The sequence below is a fragment of the Loxodonta africana genome, chromosome 15 (genome assembly GCF_030014295.1).
Source record: "Loxodonta africana isolate mLoxAfr1 chromosome 15, mLoxAfr1.hap2, whole genome shotgun sequence".
NCBI lineage: Eukaryota > Metazoa > Chordata > Mammalia > Proboscidea > Elephantidae > Loxodonta > Loxodonta africana.
The window spans coordinates 41,745,101-41,760,673 of NC_087356.1; the positions used below are offsets into that span (position 1 = coordinate 41,745,101).

Below are 15,573 nucleotides of genomic sequence, written 5' to 3' on the forward strand. Positions count from 1 at the left end.
ACAAAAACTCTGTACCTCTTAACCGTTACCCCCCATTTTTCCTTACCACCTGTCCTTGGTAACCACTAATAAACTTTGGTCACTAGGCATTTGCCTATTCAAGCCGCTAATTTTACAGACTGGGAAGCAGAAGCTAGGGTCTAGGGGAGAGGTTGAGCAAAGGGCTGAATGAACGTCACACCAATAGTCCAATGAGCAGATGAGGCCCGGGATCTCCCGGCAGGGATCTTCCCTCCCTCCGTTAGGAGGTTTGCCCCATCCTCTATCGATGTGACTAAACCAAAAACCAAACCCAGTGCCGTCGAGTCGATTCCGACTCATAGCGACCGTATAGGACAGAGTAGAACTGTCCCGTCCCGTAGAGTTTCCAAAGAGCACCTGGCGGATTCGAACTGCTGACCCCTTGGTTAGCAGCCGTTGTGAATAACACATAAGAAATCTGCAAGAAATTTTTGTTTTTAGGGGGGTGAGGGAGGAATCAAGTGTAAACTCCTGAACCATCCAGAAAGCAGCGCAGCGCGGGGGCGAGGGCGAGGGCAGGGCAGCAGTCCTGGCTCTCACCTAGATCGCAGATTTGAATCTTAGGGTCAGGGCTCCAGCATCTGCATTGCCGGGGTCCTCTGAGCCTCAGGGCTGACTGAGGACCGCTTTTCAAAGCGCTACGGCCATGACCAGAAGCAGACATCTACTCTTCATTCCGACTCCAAAACAGAAGTTTTCTGGTCAGTCCCAGCCCCTCCAACGGCTTTAGTCTTTGGTCACCTGACTTACTCGAGCCAATAAGAGGCAGCCAAATTAATACTTCCGCCTTCTGTTCCGTTAACAAGCCATTGTGTCCGCCCTCCGGATGCTCTGATTGGCCATTCTCTTTCAACTCGCCAGTTTATTGGCCGGTGCCGCGACGTCGCCGTCCAGCAGGGGTCCGGGGGCTGTGTCAGCGTGGCAGTCATGGCATCCTATTTCGATGAGCACGACTGCGAGCCTTTGGATCCCGAGCAGGAGGCCCGAACCAACATGCTGCTGGAGCTCGCAAGGTGGGTGCGCACGGCTGGGAGGTCGGCGCTCGGGCGTGAGGACCCAGGTACAGGATTCTGGGCTAGGGTTGCCTGGAGAAGGCGGATTCTCTGGGCCAGCCAGTTCTGGGCAGGGACGGGATAAATTATCTGGAGTGTCGTCCGGGCGGCGAGATCCGGGATAATTTGGATCGGCAGGGCGGGCCTGGGCAAGGGGATTCTGTCTGGGGAAGACTGGGGCGCGGTGGGAGTAGAGGGCAGCCGGGTCTAGGATGGACCCGAGAAGGCGGGTCTTGAGGGGCGGGGTAGGGCCCGGTGGATGTGAGTAGGTGTACTTGTTAGAAACATGAACCCCGGAAGCCGGCACTGCAGTCTTGGAGTCTGGGTCTACCAGGTCATTGCTGCGTAGCCTTGAGTAACTTCTCTGAATCTGTTGCCTCATGTGTAAAATGGGAACAAAATCGCAGCTGTAAACCATTTTCCACCGTGCACCTCCTATGGGGTAGCTATGACGACTACTAGCTGGGCAGGGTATTTATAATGAATATCCAGTGGATTATGGGGCAAGGAGGAAGTATGCTTTTCTTGTTTTGATCTTGCGTCCTCTGCCTCCTCAGGTCGCTTTTCAATAGGATGGACTTTGAAGACTTGGGGTTGGTAGTAGATTGGGATCACCACCTGCCTCCACCTGCTGCCAAGGCTGTGGTCGAGAGCCTCCCCAGGACAGCCATCAGGGGGTCTCAGGCTGGTGAGGACATACTCCCTAAGCTGTTGGGGCCCTCCCAGAGCTGACTGCTCTGCTTCTTCAGTTTCCCAGGCCAGATGTGCCTTTCTGGAGTGGGGGCTGGGGGTGGGGCCCACAGCAGCTCTCCTGATCAGCACTCCCTCTCAAAGACCTCAAGTGCCCCGTGTGTCTTTTGGAATTTGAGGAGGAGGAGACGGCCATTGAGATGCCTTGCCATCACCTCTTTCATTCCAACTGCATTCTGCCCTGGCTAAGCAAGGTACTGCTTCCCCTCTCCCAGCCCTCACTCCACCCTGGGCCCGGTTCTCAGGTCCTGTTTATGAACTGTTGGGTGACCAAAGGAGTGGGGTGGTAAGTGGGATCAGGGGAGGAATCTTGGCCAGACCCAGGCTGGAACACTGCCCTGCTTTTCCCAGACAAATTCCTGCCCCCTTTGCCGCCATGAGCTGCCCACCGATGATGACACTTATGAAGAGCACAGACGAGATAAGGTAGGGGCTGGTGCTAAGTGGAGCGGGTCCCAGTAGACTCCTTTTGCCCCCATGGCTGCCTCCTTCCACACCTCAGCAGGCCTGTGTAGGCCCTCAGAATCCCTGGCTCTGGCCTTGGTGAAGGGTGAGCACTTCAGCAATGCAGATGCCAATGGCCTTCAGTTGCCCTATTCCCTCACTTACAGGCCTTCAGGGATGGCCCCTGCCCATTGTGCCCTCTTTCCCTCAGGCTCGAAAGGAGCAGCAGAAGCACCGACTCGAGAACCTCCATGGAGCCATGTACACATGAGGCAGTTGTGGTTGAGCACCAGCCCTCCCAACGTCTTCCTCTTGAACCTTGAATCCTCATTAAAGCTCTCTTTACCCACCCTTCGGCTGCATTGCTCACAGGCCTGGGAGGGTGCTCTGCCCCATCAAGTCCTACTGCTACTGGGGAAGGTGTTCCTGAACCACAGGAGGCTCCAGGCTTTGTTTCCCTCCCTCACAAGCCTGCTGGCCCATCTGGACTCAGGGCAGTAAAGAACCTGGCTATTGGACCAACCAGGGCTTTGGCCTGTGTGTTCATGGTTGGAAGGAAAAATGGGTCAGAAACTGGCACCAGTAGCTACTGAAAAGCTGGTAAAGAAAAACCAGCTTATACCCCCTCCCCTCTGGCAATTTTTAGTTAACCTTGGAATCCCAGGAACTTTGTGTAGCTTTTCACATTTTAAGGCTGCTCCTTCAACACATTCCCCCACCCTCCACCCCAGAATCAAAGTTCAAACCACACTCCGAGATGGGGAAGGGAACTGTGAATAAGATTATCAGACCAGGTCAGTTCTTCAGACTGCAAGCCCTTGAGAGGAATTTTGTTTGCACCTAGCTGCCCTGCTCAAAGAGCTCAAAGAGCAGAGGGCACTCAGGACTCTCCCTGGGTGGGGCTTCCTCCTGTCCACTGTCTTGTCTAAGGAAAGCCCTGCTGGATCAGGCCCTCTCTGATTCTCCAGAACAGACTATACATATGCAAATTAGAATTCTTTTAATAGATATAAAAAAAGTACTAAAATACCCACATGGTTCTGCTGTGTTATTCACTCTAAAGGAAGTGAGGGGCAGAGTGAAGAATCCCGGTGTGTCTCAGTGGGCCCGGAAGTGGGCCTTCCCAGACTAAGCCATGCACAGCCCCCCTGCCCCCCACCAGCTATTTATCCCTCTCACCTTTCCCAGCCCCAAATTCCTGCAGCAGGGAACCCCAGTGGTCTGGCTTCAGAACTGGGGAGTAGAAGGCACCTGAAGGGCTGGCTGGGCGAGTGAAGATAGGTGATCTTAGAACACAAACCATCCGCAGTGGGAGAGCAGCAGTTGGGCAGCCGGCAGGGCTGCTCCTCTCTGGCACAGATGGATGTGGGATGGCCACTCCAGGAGTGAGGAAGCCCGCAACCCAACGTAATACTTGAAAGCGTTTTTGGTACAAATTAAATGCAAAGAAGGTGGGGTTGGAAGCCGTGGGGGCTGGGCCAGCCACCCTCCCCAGATCTCAGATCATGGCGATGCTCTCGGGGGCACAGTTGAGGTGTGTGGAGGTGCTACTGCTTCCTGAGGGCTTGCAGGCCCGGCCAGGGTTAGGCTGCAGTGCGGCCACCAGTGTGTCTGAGGAGATGGCCCCAAATTCATAGCTGAAGGTGCCATAGAAAATGAGGATGTCGATGACAAACACCCACTCACACAGGGCTGCCCCGTGCTGCAGCTGAGAACTCTCGTGGACAAAGAAGACCCCACCTGGAATAAGGCTAAGGAAGTGTTCAGTAGGATGTGTGGGGACCCAGCAATGCCTCCCCACTCCTTCGCTCCCGGATATGTAACTTAAACCTGTTGCCATTGAGTCAGTGCTGACTCATGGCGACCCCGTGTGTACAGGTTATAACTGTGCTCCACAGGGTTGTTTCCAAGGCTGTGACCTTTGGGAGCAGATCACCAGGCCTTTCTTCTGAAGCACTTCTGGATGGGTTCAAACCACCAACCTTTCAGTTAGTAGTTAAGCAGGTAACCATTGGCGCCACCCAGGAACTCCAAATTAAAACTAGGCTGGGGCCAAGGATCAGGCTTCCCCTTCCTGGAGCCAGAGCAGAAGACACACAGGGCAGTGTTACCTGGGATCTTGCCCCCTGGCCTTGGGTGGGAGAAGGGCTGGGCTGAGAGAGAGAGGATGAGTTCCTGGCTGCCCTGTCCTGGAAGGATACTGAGAACCAGGAAGACAAAGGCAATGACAGCCAGCACACTTCGCAGGTGGGCCACAGCTAGGTCCAGGGGTGCAGTGGCCCCATGGTAGGAGAGGGCACAGTGCAGGCAGACAAAGAGCAGCCCTGCTGGGAAGGCCACACCGGCTCCGATGTAGTGCAGAGACTTAGCATGATCCACCTGAGCTCAGAGGAAAGGGGGTGCCCTGTGAAGCAGCCCCACCCCTCCTGCTCCTTCATTCCTCCTCCCTCTCTGCACCTCTTCCTTCCCCTTTCTATTCATCTTTCTTTTCCTCTCCCCTTTCACTCCCAGTCCCTCTTGCCTCCACCCCCAACCTGGAGGCGCTGCCGCTGCAGGTGGCCAGGCCCTGCGGGGAATGTTCAAGGGGGAAGCCAGGCGCACCTGAAAGTTGCCGACTACCACGAGGCCTGCTGCGTTGGTGCAGCCCGTGATGAGGGCTGTGGTGTTAACCCAGGAGTGGCGACTCCGCTCCAGGAGCTGCCCGTAGCGTAGGAGGCAGATCAGAGCCACTGGGGGAGGAGAGCACAGGTGGGGCCAGCCCTGGCGCCTCCCTCCGGCCTGCCCACCACTATCTTCCCCCAAGTTGTTCTGATCCTCCTGCCCCTGAGGACAGGGAGTAGATGGGACGGGAATGAACCAGATTTTCTAAGTTTCCAGCTGGAGGAGTCAGCCTCTGGCCTCTCCTCACAAAAACCCTCAGGCCAGAGATAGTCCCCTTCAGTCCCCTTGCCTTAGCCGTCCTGTGGGAGGGCTGCTCTAAACAAGGGCTTCCTGGGCCTTTCTGAGGAGGGGGTATTGCTGGGAAGGGGGGTTGCCCTGGGCTGGTAGGGGGCCAAGGGCACAACTCACCCATGAAAGCACCCACGTTGCCAATGAGGCTGAAGAGGCAGCTCTCGGGGGGATATGTGCCGCACTTGCTGAGAGGAGGGGGGCAAGGGCAGAGTGAGGGAGGGTCAGAAGGCCCCATTCTGGCCCACCTGCTCTCCCCTGGGCCTGTCCCAAAGAAGGCAAGCCGCTGCTTTATGAGGGGGCAGCGTCCCAGGCTGGCCCCCCACAGCAGAGCTTGAAGGTGTGAGAGATAAAGGATTGCTCGCCACCCGAGACTCCCTGTCACGGCCTGCAGCTGCTCTGGCTGTCCTCAAGAGGGCCTGGTCTGAAATCCAGGTGCCTCCACTTACTGGCTGTGTGACCTGGACAAACAACATAACTGAGCCAGTTTCCTCACCTATAAAACTAAGAAAACAATAGCTGCCTCAAAGCTGAGAGGATTAAATGAGATGGTGCATGTGAAGTGCTCAGGACAGTGACCGGCACATAGTAACCTTCAGGCAGTACTGTTATTAAGTGTCTATTAACGTATTATTTCTGAGACGTCAGGGCAGACCTTTGCTTGAAGGGCTTGGCTGGGAGTATGAGGGCCTTGGGTCTCCCTGACTGTCCCAATTTCTGGCCTTACCTGATGAGGGGAACATCGTCCAGGGTGCAGCAGGTCTTGGGGCCCCCTTGCTCAGCAGGGTCAGGAGCGCAGGACTCATTGTAGGACCTGGCAGGCAGGCAGGACAGAGAGTAGACTGGGGGGAGGGAGTTCCCCCAGGCCCTTGGCCTGTAGCCTCAGGCCTCACAGAGGATACCCTCCCAGGCTTCCCTCTGCGGGGGCAGACATGCCAACTCCCCAGGGCCCACCTGAAACAAAAGCCACAGGGGAGAGGGTGGTGGGAAGTGGGTGGATGGGCACAAAGCCATGCCTGTGGAGGGACAGGCACTGCCAATGTCAGAGAGGGGCAGTGAGGCCCAGGGTCTCCATCTGGCTTGCAGCAGCCCCCGGACCCAAGAGGGAACAGAGACGAAGGGAGCTTTACAGTGAGGCTGTCTGCAGACTGCGCCATACCAGTTCTCCACAGGACACACGTGGCGGTTCATCACGGCCATGGCATACCTGTAGGAGCAGAGCTGTCACCTGCCCCACTCCCCTGAGCCAGCCTCCCCTCACTGACTTCTTCCTGGATTTCTGACCCCAGTCAGACTTGTTGTCCTTGTTGGGGACTCAGCTTGGTGCCACACCAGAGCCCACAGCATGGCCTCCAACTAGAGGCCTCTGCTATAGACTGGTCCCCCTGCAAGTTGCCCTGGCTAGAAGGATGACTGTCAGCACCACCCTGCGGGGTCAGCAGTGGTGTCACCTTATTCCAAGGTGCTGTGTGCCCAGGCGCAAGCCTGGCTTTAGCCAGAGTCACCCTGGCTACCATCCTGAGGCCTGCAACGAGGACAAGGGATTTGTGAGTGCCATCAAGCTCCTATTGGGTCCTGAATAGGGCCCGTCCCTCCTCAGCTTGGGTCCATCTTGCCTCCTAGTTAACCCCCCTCACTGCCTCTGGCCCTTTTACTCACACAGTCCATATGCCAGTGATGGAGAACGCTGACAGGCTGACAGGAAGGAGGATCCAGGCGGTCATGGGGGAAGGGAGCCAGGGTGGTGGTGGGGAGGGGGGGGAGGACAGGAGGTGGGTAGGGGAGAGGGGGCAGGCCCCGCTACCTTAAGATACTTTGGCCACAACCATCAGCTGCCCTGGCCTGGTGGAAAAAGACAGGTCAAAGTGCACGGTCCTGACTGGACCAGACTGGGGTGCAGGGGTGGGGGTGGGGGTGGGTGGTCAACACCTGATCCGGAGATCCCGCTGAGCCTCTGAGTTCCCAAACTTTGAGCTGAGCCTAGGCCAGAACGTGGACACCCTGTGGCATCCAAGGGAGCATCCAAGGTCCACCCAAATGCCACCGGCGTGCTCAGAGACTCAGGCGGGGTCATAACATCAGGAAGGGATCACCCTCCCTAGCCTAAGGGACCTGGGTTGGGAGAAGGGCTGGAGCTAGGACAATCAAGGGGGCCCCGCAAAGGCAAGTCTGCGAAGGGATACCGAGCCGGTGGAGGGCTGCAGGACAGCGATGCACCCGCACGCAGGCAGCCACCTAACCACCGCACCCTGGGGAGGGGGCGGGTTCACGCGGGAAGCCCTTCCCGGCCCCCCGCTGGCGTGGGCGCGGGGACCCGGACTCTGGCAGGGGGCCACGGCCGGCGTGTCCCCCGGGGCCCGGGGCCACCAGCCTCCCCAGTGGAGGCCCAGAGTCTCCTGGGGAGGGTAGGGGCCCAGTACGCACCTCCCCAGAGTGCCCGGCGCCGTTCCCGCCCACCCGCTCAGCCCCCTCGTGGCGCTGTCTCAGACCGCGGCTCCGGAGCAGCCCAGAGAGGTTTAAAGGGCCGGGAGGCCCCGCCCCTAGCAGCCCCAGCCCCGCCGCGCCGCCCGCCGGGACCTGGAGTCCGCGCCGCCCCGGCCCCGGCCCCGGCGCCCGGCCCGAGACTACAATTCCCGAGCCCCCGCGGCCGCGTGACGGTGCAAACGTGGGCGGTGCCTCAACCTCGGGGGACCTGGGCGCCGAGGGCTGTGGCCTGGGGACCGAGCAGAGACTCTCATACCGAGATTCCAAAGGAATTGTCCCTTTCACCCTATTCCTGTGGTGGAAGCGCCGGCAGGCAGGCGCCCTCAGGGGCCGGCCAACCTTCCAGTTCCACCGGTGATTGTCATCGTGCGCATGGCTGGAGGAAGCCTCCCTCCGCCGCCGGGCACATTTTACAGTCTGGACTGGCGACAGTGAGACTTCGGCGAAGCTCTCTCCACAAGGCGCCAGGTGCCTGGCGGTCAGAGGGCGTCAGGTGGGACCGCAGAGGAAGGGAGCACAAAGCCGTGGCTGTTCCTTGAGAAAGCCAAGCGCCTTGGATTTATTTGGCTTATGCTTCCCGCCGCTCAACAAACAGGAGGAGGGCAGCTTTCATCAGATGCTTTTTATTTTCAAGCTGTACAAGTGCACAGAGTACTGTCCAGAAGTCATGTGTCCAAGACGTGGGTCCTGACTACCGGATACTTACTGGAAACGAGGTGCCACAGACCAAGGGACGCCCGTTCTACATTCGTCAGTCAAGTGTAGGGTAGGTGAGGACTAACACTGTCAGGTGCTGGTAAACAGAGAGAGGAAGCCAAGAGACCCAGAGGAATCTGAGAAAAGGAAGCTGAGAATAGAGTGAAAATAAATTACCCACCGGTTTCACCAAAACTTGCTGGCCAGAAGTGTTCTCCTTGACACCTTTTTAAGGACTGAAAGGGTGGGAGTACTTCCTTTCACATACTAGAAATGTGCCTACTAAGTGTGCCTGGGAGCTGAGTGCCGTTTTGTGTTTCTGGCCCAGCATCTGCTGCAGACCTTTTGAGAGGACACTGGGGAGGATCACTGCCTGAAGGAGCACTGGCCCAGGCCACCAGGAGCAGACGACTTGGGCCACAACGGTAAGGCAAAGGTTCTGTCAGAAACAGGGCCATGTACTGTGGAGAAATGGAGCATGGAAAGCAGGATAAACTGGACAATGCTTTGAAGAGGGAGAAACCTTTCTGGACCCAGTGGAAGGTGGAAATAGAAATGAGAAGTGACTTGGAGAGTCCTTTTACAAACCGCATCACATACAGGATGAACAGTTAAAGCAGGGCCAAGAAGTACGGCTGTGCAGGGTGATCACTGTGTAAGAACACCGCACTGAATGGAAGAATGGGGATAAAATCCAGTCTTCCTTTTGCTGGCCAGGCTCTGTCCTCTAGGACGAAGGGGGTGCCTTTCTAATTTACTCAAAACCGCCATCTTCCCACCTATCTGCACTCTCATTGGAGCAGACACATTTTCTCATCTGTCCAAAGGTGCTGTAAACCCCCAGCATTTCCTTTATCTCTGGAAACATTGTCCTTCTTAATGAGCACTTACAGACCGTCTCCTACTGAGCTGGGGTTCAGTCCCTGTCCATCCATTATTATGGTGAAGGGCCGAGAGGCTGCAATGCTTGCTCTAATGTGGAAGCGGGGATAAGGCAGATACACTCCAGATCTGTGACAAGGAGCACAAATTTTGGCTTAATGTGACAATCTAAGCGGTTCCTGAAGTAGAATTTCCCCAATATAGAGCTTCCCTATCACAGGCCTCTTGATGGGTTGGGAGGCGGAATGGCATTATCAGTGAAGTAGGGCCAGATGTCTTTAAAAATGCCTTCCAGCTCTAATGCTACGTGAATCTTGTTCTGCTTCAACCAGGACAGCTCTTAAAATAGGCAAAGCAAGAGATGAAATTTCCAGTCCTGAATTCCATGGTGGTGTGAATGACTTTAGGGCAGGCATTTAATCTACATTTCTCTTATGTACACAAGTGATTTCACAACTCTTGGAAAAACCGTGCTGTAAAACTAGCAAGTTTATTGGTTAAAAAAAATACTGTATTTGAAAAGTACTTTTCTTCTAGCATTTTCGAAAAATTTGCATACTTCATCCTATACATCCACACAGCAGAAACACTGAAAACAAGAAATCAGAAGAATGTATGGCTTTTTATATACTGAACATCACAACATAACCAATGCGACCACTCTCTCACTGTTGGTTCTGAGAAGGTAGAAGAGCCATTCACTTGCAAGGTTTTTAGCATCACTCCAACTTTTGGGGAAACTTGGGGTGGGTGCCTGTGGCTTCTGGGCCATCTGGTTCCTCATGAACAGGACAGGAATTCAACAAGCGAGCTTAAAATGTTTTAAATATTTGGTAACATTCTATGGTGCTTCTACGAAGAGATGGCTCAGAGGTAGGAAAGTGATGTCTTTACTCCTTTCTACAGGCAAAAGCCTCATTTAAGTTTGTGAACCAGCTGGCGATCCACTACCCTGCCAAGCACGGATCCTGCCAAACACACAGCAGGTTGGATACTCACTACCTCAAAGGGCTTTCTCTAGCCGCAGGGGCTAATCTCTACCTGGCAGTGCCCCTCAGAGTGGACCATGGAGATGGAATGTCTCTTTCAGAGAGGCTCTTCCACAGGGAAAAGCATGTTATTGCCCACGATGGTCCTACTGGCTGGCCAGGCACCAGAAGCTCCTACTCTTGCTCAGGACAAAAAGCCTTACATTCTTCTCTTCCTTTCTTACATTACATTTTTCAAAGACTTCCACGCTTGCCAACTGGGTAGATCTCAAGCTAGTGTTTACCCATGCACAGCCCAAAGCCCCTGTAAAACTCAGCTTCCGTTACTAACATCATCTGCCACAGCCCAGGAAATAAAAAGGCTTAAAACTGATAGCTTACCTACTAAGAACATGTCACTTTGGATGGGCATGAGATATGCCTGTCAGGCTCCCAGCCTTTTTTCTTAGTTGAGAACGTATGTAGTCAAATGAGCATTGATTTTGAAGCAGCTCGCTGGAAAACTCCATTTAGCCCAACACTGTTGCCACTGTACCACACAGCATGGGATGTCTCTAGAGACCATGGGAAATGATCGGGATCATGCTTCTTGGGGGCAAAGCACAGATTTTAGAAAATAGCTATGTCTGAAGCCAAATCTGGTGAATGATCTGGGTGGTAGTATGTTGGAGCCCAAATGCTGTTGTTAGGTGCTGTCAAGTTGATTGTGACTCATAACAACCTCACGTGACAGAGTAGAACTGCCCTGTAGGGTTTTCTAGGCTGTGATTTTTACCAGGGCAGATCGCCAGGTCTTTCTCTCACAGAACCACTGGTGGGTTTGAACCGCTAACCTTTTGGTCACCAGGGGTCCTCATGGAGCCCAGATGAGGAGCAGTAATAAGCAATGTGGCTGAACTCTAAGGCATCCCAGAGAGGCATTTCAGACATGTCTGAAGCAGTGGCAGCATCATAGAAATGTGCGCATAAACCTCCAACGGGCCAGCTCTGAAGGACAACCTCTTATTTCAATACCAGGCTTAATCATGTACATAGTCACACTGTATACATTTGCTAAGGATAAAAATGCTTTTTTGAGTAGAAAATATATTACATGTACTTCATATGCAAAATGCCTCAAGAAAAAAAGTTTAAAAGCAAGGAGTTCCCATCAGTCTCCGACCTGAGGACTTTGTGAAGATTACGTAACACATAAAAAGACACAATTAGGTACACACCAAACGCGGCCTCTCCTTTAGATTTTCCCTTCTCACAAAACAGGCTAAAATTTCAGGTGCCACCCCCCATACTCTTCTGGTCATTTCCAAGTTTTATTATAAAACTAGGAAACAGGTGATCCACTTATGAGAAGTCAGACCCAAAAAGTATTTCCAGACCAGGAAGCCCAAGAGTTCCAGTGAAATTGTTATGTTCCAAGTCACAAGATAAGCTGAAGAGCTGGAAGACTAAAATTACTGGTACTCTGATTCTGACCTGCAAGAAGAATGGGGGCGGGGGGAGGGGGATAGAGTTTGGCAAGCCTCCTTGGCCCAAGGCTTTGGAGGGTAGTTAATATTATAAGTCAAAAGGCACTTTCAGCCTAGCTGAAAAAGAGGGCAAAGACTTTCCTCTTTGAAAGCAGAATGGAGCACAGGGCTGGCGAATTTAAGGCATTTAACTTTGGGCGGGCTCCGTGGGTTTGGTGCACTCTGGTTCCAGGCCACCTTCACAACCAGGTCCTTCTAACTTATCCATCTCACTCGCCTTCTCAGCATTCCTGTGCACTACAAGCTGTGGCTTGTGCATTTTAATGGTATAGGTTATAAAGAGCTGCCTTGTTCGTTGCTGAGATGGTAGACTTTCAGAGGACTAGTGTACAAACAGTGCCCTCGGGTGTCCTTTTGGAGAAAAGCTGCTGAGATGGGATAGCCAACAGCCAGACTGAGCTTGAGAACCTGATGTGGAGAAACCCCTGGGGCAGGGGGGCTTTGGTTTCGGCAAGTCTTAGCGCTCACTTAAACCCCACATTTCAAGTCACGGAGGTGAAGCTGACTTGCTGGAAAGCTGAAGTGGCTCCAGACCTTGGTGTGCATGACAGCTTGTGGACATCTCAGACCTTGGCTTAACCCTGCATTAGGAAACATGTCCACTAGGTGAAAAGAGTGATATTCCTGAGGAGCTTTATTCCAAGGAGGTCAGGAAGACAGGAGATGGGAACGCGTGTGGCAGGGGAGGGGCAGACAAGAGACTCACTTCACTCCCTTTGGGGCATCATTCAGGACTTCTTACTCATGTTGAAATCCCCTTTGTGGATTTGTTCAAGACTGTTAAGTCACTTTTGGAGAGTCAGTTTCAAGCTTGCTTTGATAATTTCTTTAGTCTGAACAGAGGAGAGACAACTAGGGATGAGGTAAAAGCTGGAATTCCATAGCCCTAACCAAGGCCAGTTTTGCTACAAGAAATCATTGCAGTTAAGTTCCGGTATCTTCTTCCTAAGTCTCCTATTAGACAGTACAAGGTAGTGGTGCATGTGAGGAACTTGCAAAGGCCATGGAAGACGGAGACGTGCTTGCAGATACACCCCCAAAATGAAGGGCCTCCCACTTTGCTGGTAACAGAATTACCTGGAGAGCTTTTTAGAAAGGTAGATCCATCCCCAGGACCCCCCACCTCCAAGGTGCTGAGCAGTTGGAGGGGCACAGACCACTGCCTACAACTTCAGTGAGGCTCCCATAGTACCGGCATCCAGAGGCAGTCACATGAGAATGGGAGTGGAGGGGCAACTGATGGACTCTACCTAAGGCAAATGGATGGGAAAAAAGAATGAAGAAATAGAGCTGAAAAGGAGACCTAGGAAACATGGCATTCGATGGAAGTGAGCAGAAAGGCAAAAGGAAGGAACCATAAAATTACAAACGTGGGTGTAGAGCTGGGTGAAACAGCATTGGCCAAGTGTCCGGTGGCACATGACCGCAGTGAAAGCAGCATGATGGCACAAGGCTTTGTGACCCCAACTCCTCCCGGAGTCTCTGCTTCCAGAACACCAAGCTAGTCAAACAAAATTCTCAAGAAATTCCAGACTATCAGGCTGGTCAAATGGGTCAACATACAGTAAAGGAATGGCTGCAACAGAGGCAGGCAGTCCTACAACATCCTTCTCCTGTGGATAGATGCAGCAGCTCTGGGGAGGGCTCTTAAGATCAGCAAATGGTCCTGGCACCCTCAAGCTAGGAGTGAGCTCCGTGGACAGAACTCCTTTGAATGCAGTAAACCCAGCCTGGAGACAATGCCTTCAACCCCTCAGTGTCGGCTCTGTCGCTTTGCAATCTCCTCCTGGATGCGCAATTTGAGGGCCTCTCGCATGGGTGGATCCAGAGGCGTGTGTGCTGACACCTCCTCACTCACCCTTCCGGGGTCATCGTCCTACGTGGAGGAAGAGTCAGGAAGCTCAGGGCCTGGCCTCTTCTGGAAAGGCAGCCTGCCCCATCCCCAGACAATGCTCTCACAGAACTCCGTTTGGCTCACGGCTTCCTGCTGGCTCTGTCATTTCCCAGATTATCCCCTGTAATAGTGATTCTCAACTGGGGGCACGAGCCTTCCCTGTTCCCTTCTGAAAATCACTGTGAGATGGGAGGGAGTCGTGTTTGTAAAGCATTGCCCAATAGTCCTATGCTCCCACGTGGAATGCACTCTTCCCACTGGCCCTGAGTCAGACAGCAGCTCAGGGTCTGGCAGTAACGCCTACCATGGCCCAGGGCCTTTAGGCTGCAGCTGTTTCCACAGGAGGCGTACCTGATACACGATAACTGACGTGACCTCTCCGCTGTCCGCCTCATATTCTAAGCAGAAAAGCTGATGGCCAGAAGGCTCCAGCTCAGATCCACCACTACTGTTGCTGTCACCGGACTCCTCATAGTCTGGGTTGCCTGTGTGAGTAGAACCATCTGGAGGGATGAACCAAAGTGAGAGGGAAGAGAGGGAGGCAGTTGGAGCCCTTGCACACAGAGATGACGCAGGAAAACAAAGTCCCAATCTTCTTATGGGCCCTGAATTGTGTGTATGTGTGTGTGGTGTGCTACCAATTAGAAGCAGTTTTATTTACCTTTATATCATTGCTGGGAACCCAGCACAGTCCTTTCACATAGTAGGTATACAATGCCTGTTTGTCTGGTGAATAGGATTGGAAGGTATTGGAGGAGTGGATAGAACAGTCTCTGGAGCCACTGCCTGGGTTCAAATCCAGGCTCTGCCATTTAGTAGCTCTCAGATTTCAGGCAAGTTACTTAACTTCCCTGTGCCCAGTTTCCTCACTTGTGAAACAGATGTGATAATCATTTCCATCTTACGGGATCCTACGAACACTAAATAAGTTAGCGTATGGAAAAGGTAAAGGCACTATTGCACTGTTAGTTACTCTGATCTCTAGATCCCAGTGAAGCTAGGGAAAAATCCATTTACTGGGTTTGGGTTTTATTCCACAATTGTGTCCTGGTCACTTATAGCTGGGCCAGGTTTCCCCTCCGCCAAGCACTGCAGATACAGAGGTACGGTATGGCGGGGCAAACCCACAAACAACTTTTTGCTACAAGTATCTCCTGTAACAGCAATCGGGATTTTTAAGTGGGGGCCATGAGCCCTCCCTGTTCCCCGGGGAGAATAACTAAACCGAGGTGGGGGACGGCTGAAGCAGAGGTTCCGGGCAGGGGCGACGTGATCGGAGCCTCGGGGGACGAGAAGTGGTTTTTTTCCATACAGAGAAGGGGAGTGCGTCGCAGCAGAGGGCCCGGGGCCGGAAGGGCGCGCGGGCTGGAGGAGGCAGGCGGGGCGGGCGGCCTCACCTCGGCGTCGCGGCAGGTACACCTGCAGATCGGGCTTGCGGGGCCGCGTCGGCGCGGGCGTGTGCCGCCTCCTCGCCTTCTCCTTGGCTGCCTGCTTCACCTTCTTGTCGTAGTCGTCCCTATGGGGAGCCGAGCGGGAGTCAGGGGCGGCCCGGCTGGGCCAGGCAGGGGGTGGCGCCGGCGCGGGGAGGGGCGATACCGAGCGATCTGGTTCCGTCGGATGTGCTGCACGAAGCCGTGGCTCATGTCCAGTCGTCCGCCAGGCTTGCAGCAGAGCCCCGGCCCGGGAGCCGGCGCCGCCTCCATCTGAAGCCCTGTTCGCGGAGCAGCAGCCGCCTCAACGGCCTCAACGGCCGCCCTCCCGTCGGAAGAGGCCCGCCTCTCCCTTAGCTCAACTTCCGGCTCCGCGTCGTGACTTCCGGTCCCGGACGGGCCAAGGAGGCCGAGTGCTGCTCGCGCTGAAATGACAAGGGAGTGGCGGAGTGGGGA

The 15,573-nt window shown here is 54.1% G+C and overlaps 3 protein-coding genes across 6 annotated transcripts; 1 reads left to right on the forward strand and 2 right to left on the reverse strand.

The window, feature by feature from the left end:
• Positions 1 to 371: 371 nt before the first annotated feature.
• On the reverse strand, positions 372 to 7,731 carry TMEM150A (transmembrane protein 150A). 3 transcript variants are annotated; one of them, XM_003420427.3, is made up of 8 exons: positions 7,641 to 7,731; positions 6,876 to 7,058; positions 6,376 to 6,423; positions 5,944 to 6,030; positions 5,337 to 5,404; positions 4,869 to 4,996; positions 4,469 to 4,646; positions 372 to 4,007 (listed from the first exon to the last, which is right to left on the reverse strand). In XM_003420427.3, exons 2-8 carry the CDS (start codon positions 6,938 to 6,940, stop codon positions 3,766 to 3,768), a joined length of 816 nt encoding a protein of 271 aa, XP_003420475.1. In that variant the 5' UTR covers positions 6,941 to 7,058; positions 7,641 to 7,731; the 3' UTR covers positions 372 to 3,765. The 3 variants fall into 3 exon arrangements, with proteins under 3 accessions (XP_003420475.1, XP_064124873.1, XP_064124874.1); XM_064268803.1 differs by having other exon boundaries at positions 6,347 to 6,423; XM_064268804.1 differs by lacking the exons at positions 5,337 to 5,404; positions 7,641 to 7,731 and having other exon boundaries at positions 5,944 to 7,592.
• RNF181 (ring finger protein 181) lies at positions 927 to 2,617 on the forward strand. The gene is made up of 5 exons (XM_003420428.4): positions 927 to 1,034; positions 1,631 to 1,761; positions 1,908 to 2,017; positions 2,175 to 2,249; positions 2,479 to 2,617. Exons 1-5 carry the CDS (start codon positions 949 to 951, stop codon positions 2,536 to 2,538), a joined length of 462 nt encoding a protein of 153 aa, XP_003420476.1. The 5' UTR covers positions 927 to 948; the 3' UTR covers positions 2,539 to 2,617.
• A 2,020-nt stretch (positions 7,732 to 9,751) lies between the features above and the next one.
• On the reverse strand, positions 9,752 to 15,464 carry C15H2orf68 (chromosome 15 C2orf68 homolog). 2 transcript variants are annotated; one of them, XR_010317967.1, is made up of 5 exons: positions 15,284 to 15,464; positions 15,085 to 15,203; positions 14,039 to 14,190; positions 12,500 to 13,669; positions 9,752 to 12,374 (listed from the first exon to the last, which is right to left on the reverse strand). XR_010317967.1 is itself a non-coding variant. In XM_003420426.4 (4 exons), exons 1-4 carry the CDS (start codon positions 15,388 to 15,390, stop codon positions 13,547 to 13,549), a joined length of 501 nt encoding a protein of 166 aa, XP_003420474.3. In that variant the 5' UTR covers positions 15,391 to 15,464; the 3' UTR covers positions 9,752 to 13,546. The 2 variants fall into 2 exon arrangements, 1 of the variants encoding a protein (XP_003420474.3); XM_003420426.4 differs by having other exon boundaries at positions 9,752 to 13,669.
• Between the last annotated feature and the right edge of the window lie 109 nt (positions 15,465 to 15,573).

Coding starts and splice junctions, on each gene's coding strand:
- C15H2orf68 (XM_003420426.4), bottom strand. CDS start 15,390: ATGGAGGCGGCGCCGGCTCCCGGGCCGGGGCTCTGCTGCAAGCCTGGC. Junction 15,204..15,283: donor CGACGGAACCAGATCGCTCG/GTATCGCCCCTC, acceptor GGCTCCCCATAG/GGACGACTACGACAAGAAGG. Junction 14,191..15,084: donor GTACCTGCCGCGACGCCGAG/GTGAGGCCGCCC, acceptor TCATCCCTCCAG/ATGGTTCTACTCACACAGGC.
- RNF181 (XM_003420428.4), top strand. CDS start 949: ATGGCATCCTATTTCGATGAGCACGACTGCGAGCCTTTGGATCCCGAG. Junction 1,762..1,907: donor CATCAGGGGGTCTCAGGCTG/GTGAGGACATAC, acceptor TCCCTCTCAAAG/ACCTCAAGTGCCCCGTGTGT. Junction 2,250..2,478: donor AAGAGCACAGACGAGATAAG/GTAGGGGCTGGT, acceptor TCTTTCCCTCAG/GCTCGAAAGGAGCAGCAGAA.
- TMEM150A (XM_064268804.1), bottom strand. CDS start 6,373: ATGGCGCAGTCTGCAGACAGCCTCACTGTAAAGCTCCCTTCGTCTCTG. Junction 4,997..5,943: donor GACGATGTTCCCCTCATCAG/GTAAGGCCAGAA, acceptor CTCCTCCCCCAG/TGGCTCTGATCTGCCTCCTA. Junction 4,008..4,468: donor CTTTGTCTTCCTGGTTCTCA/GTATCCTTCCAG, acceptor GCCTTATTCCAG/GTGGGGTCTTCTTTGTCCAC.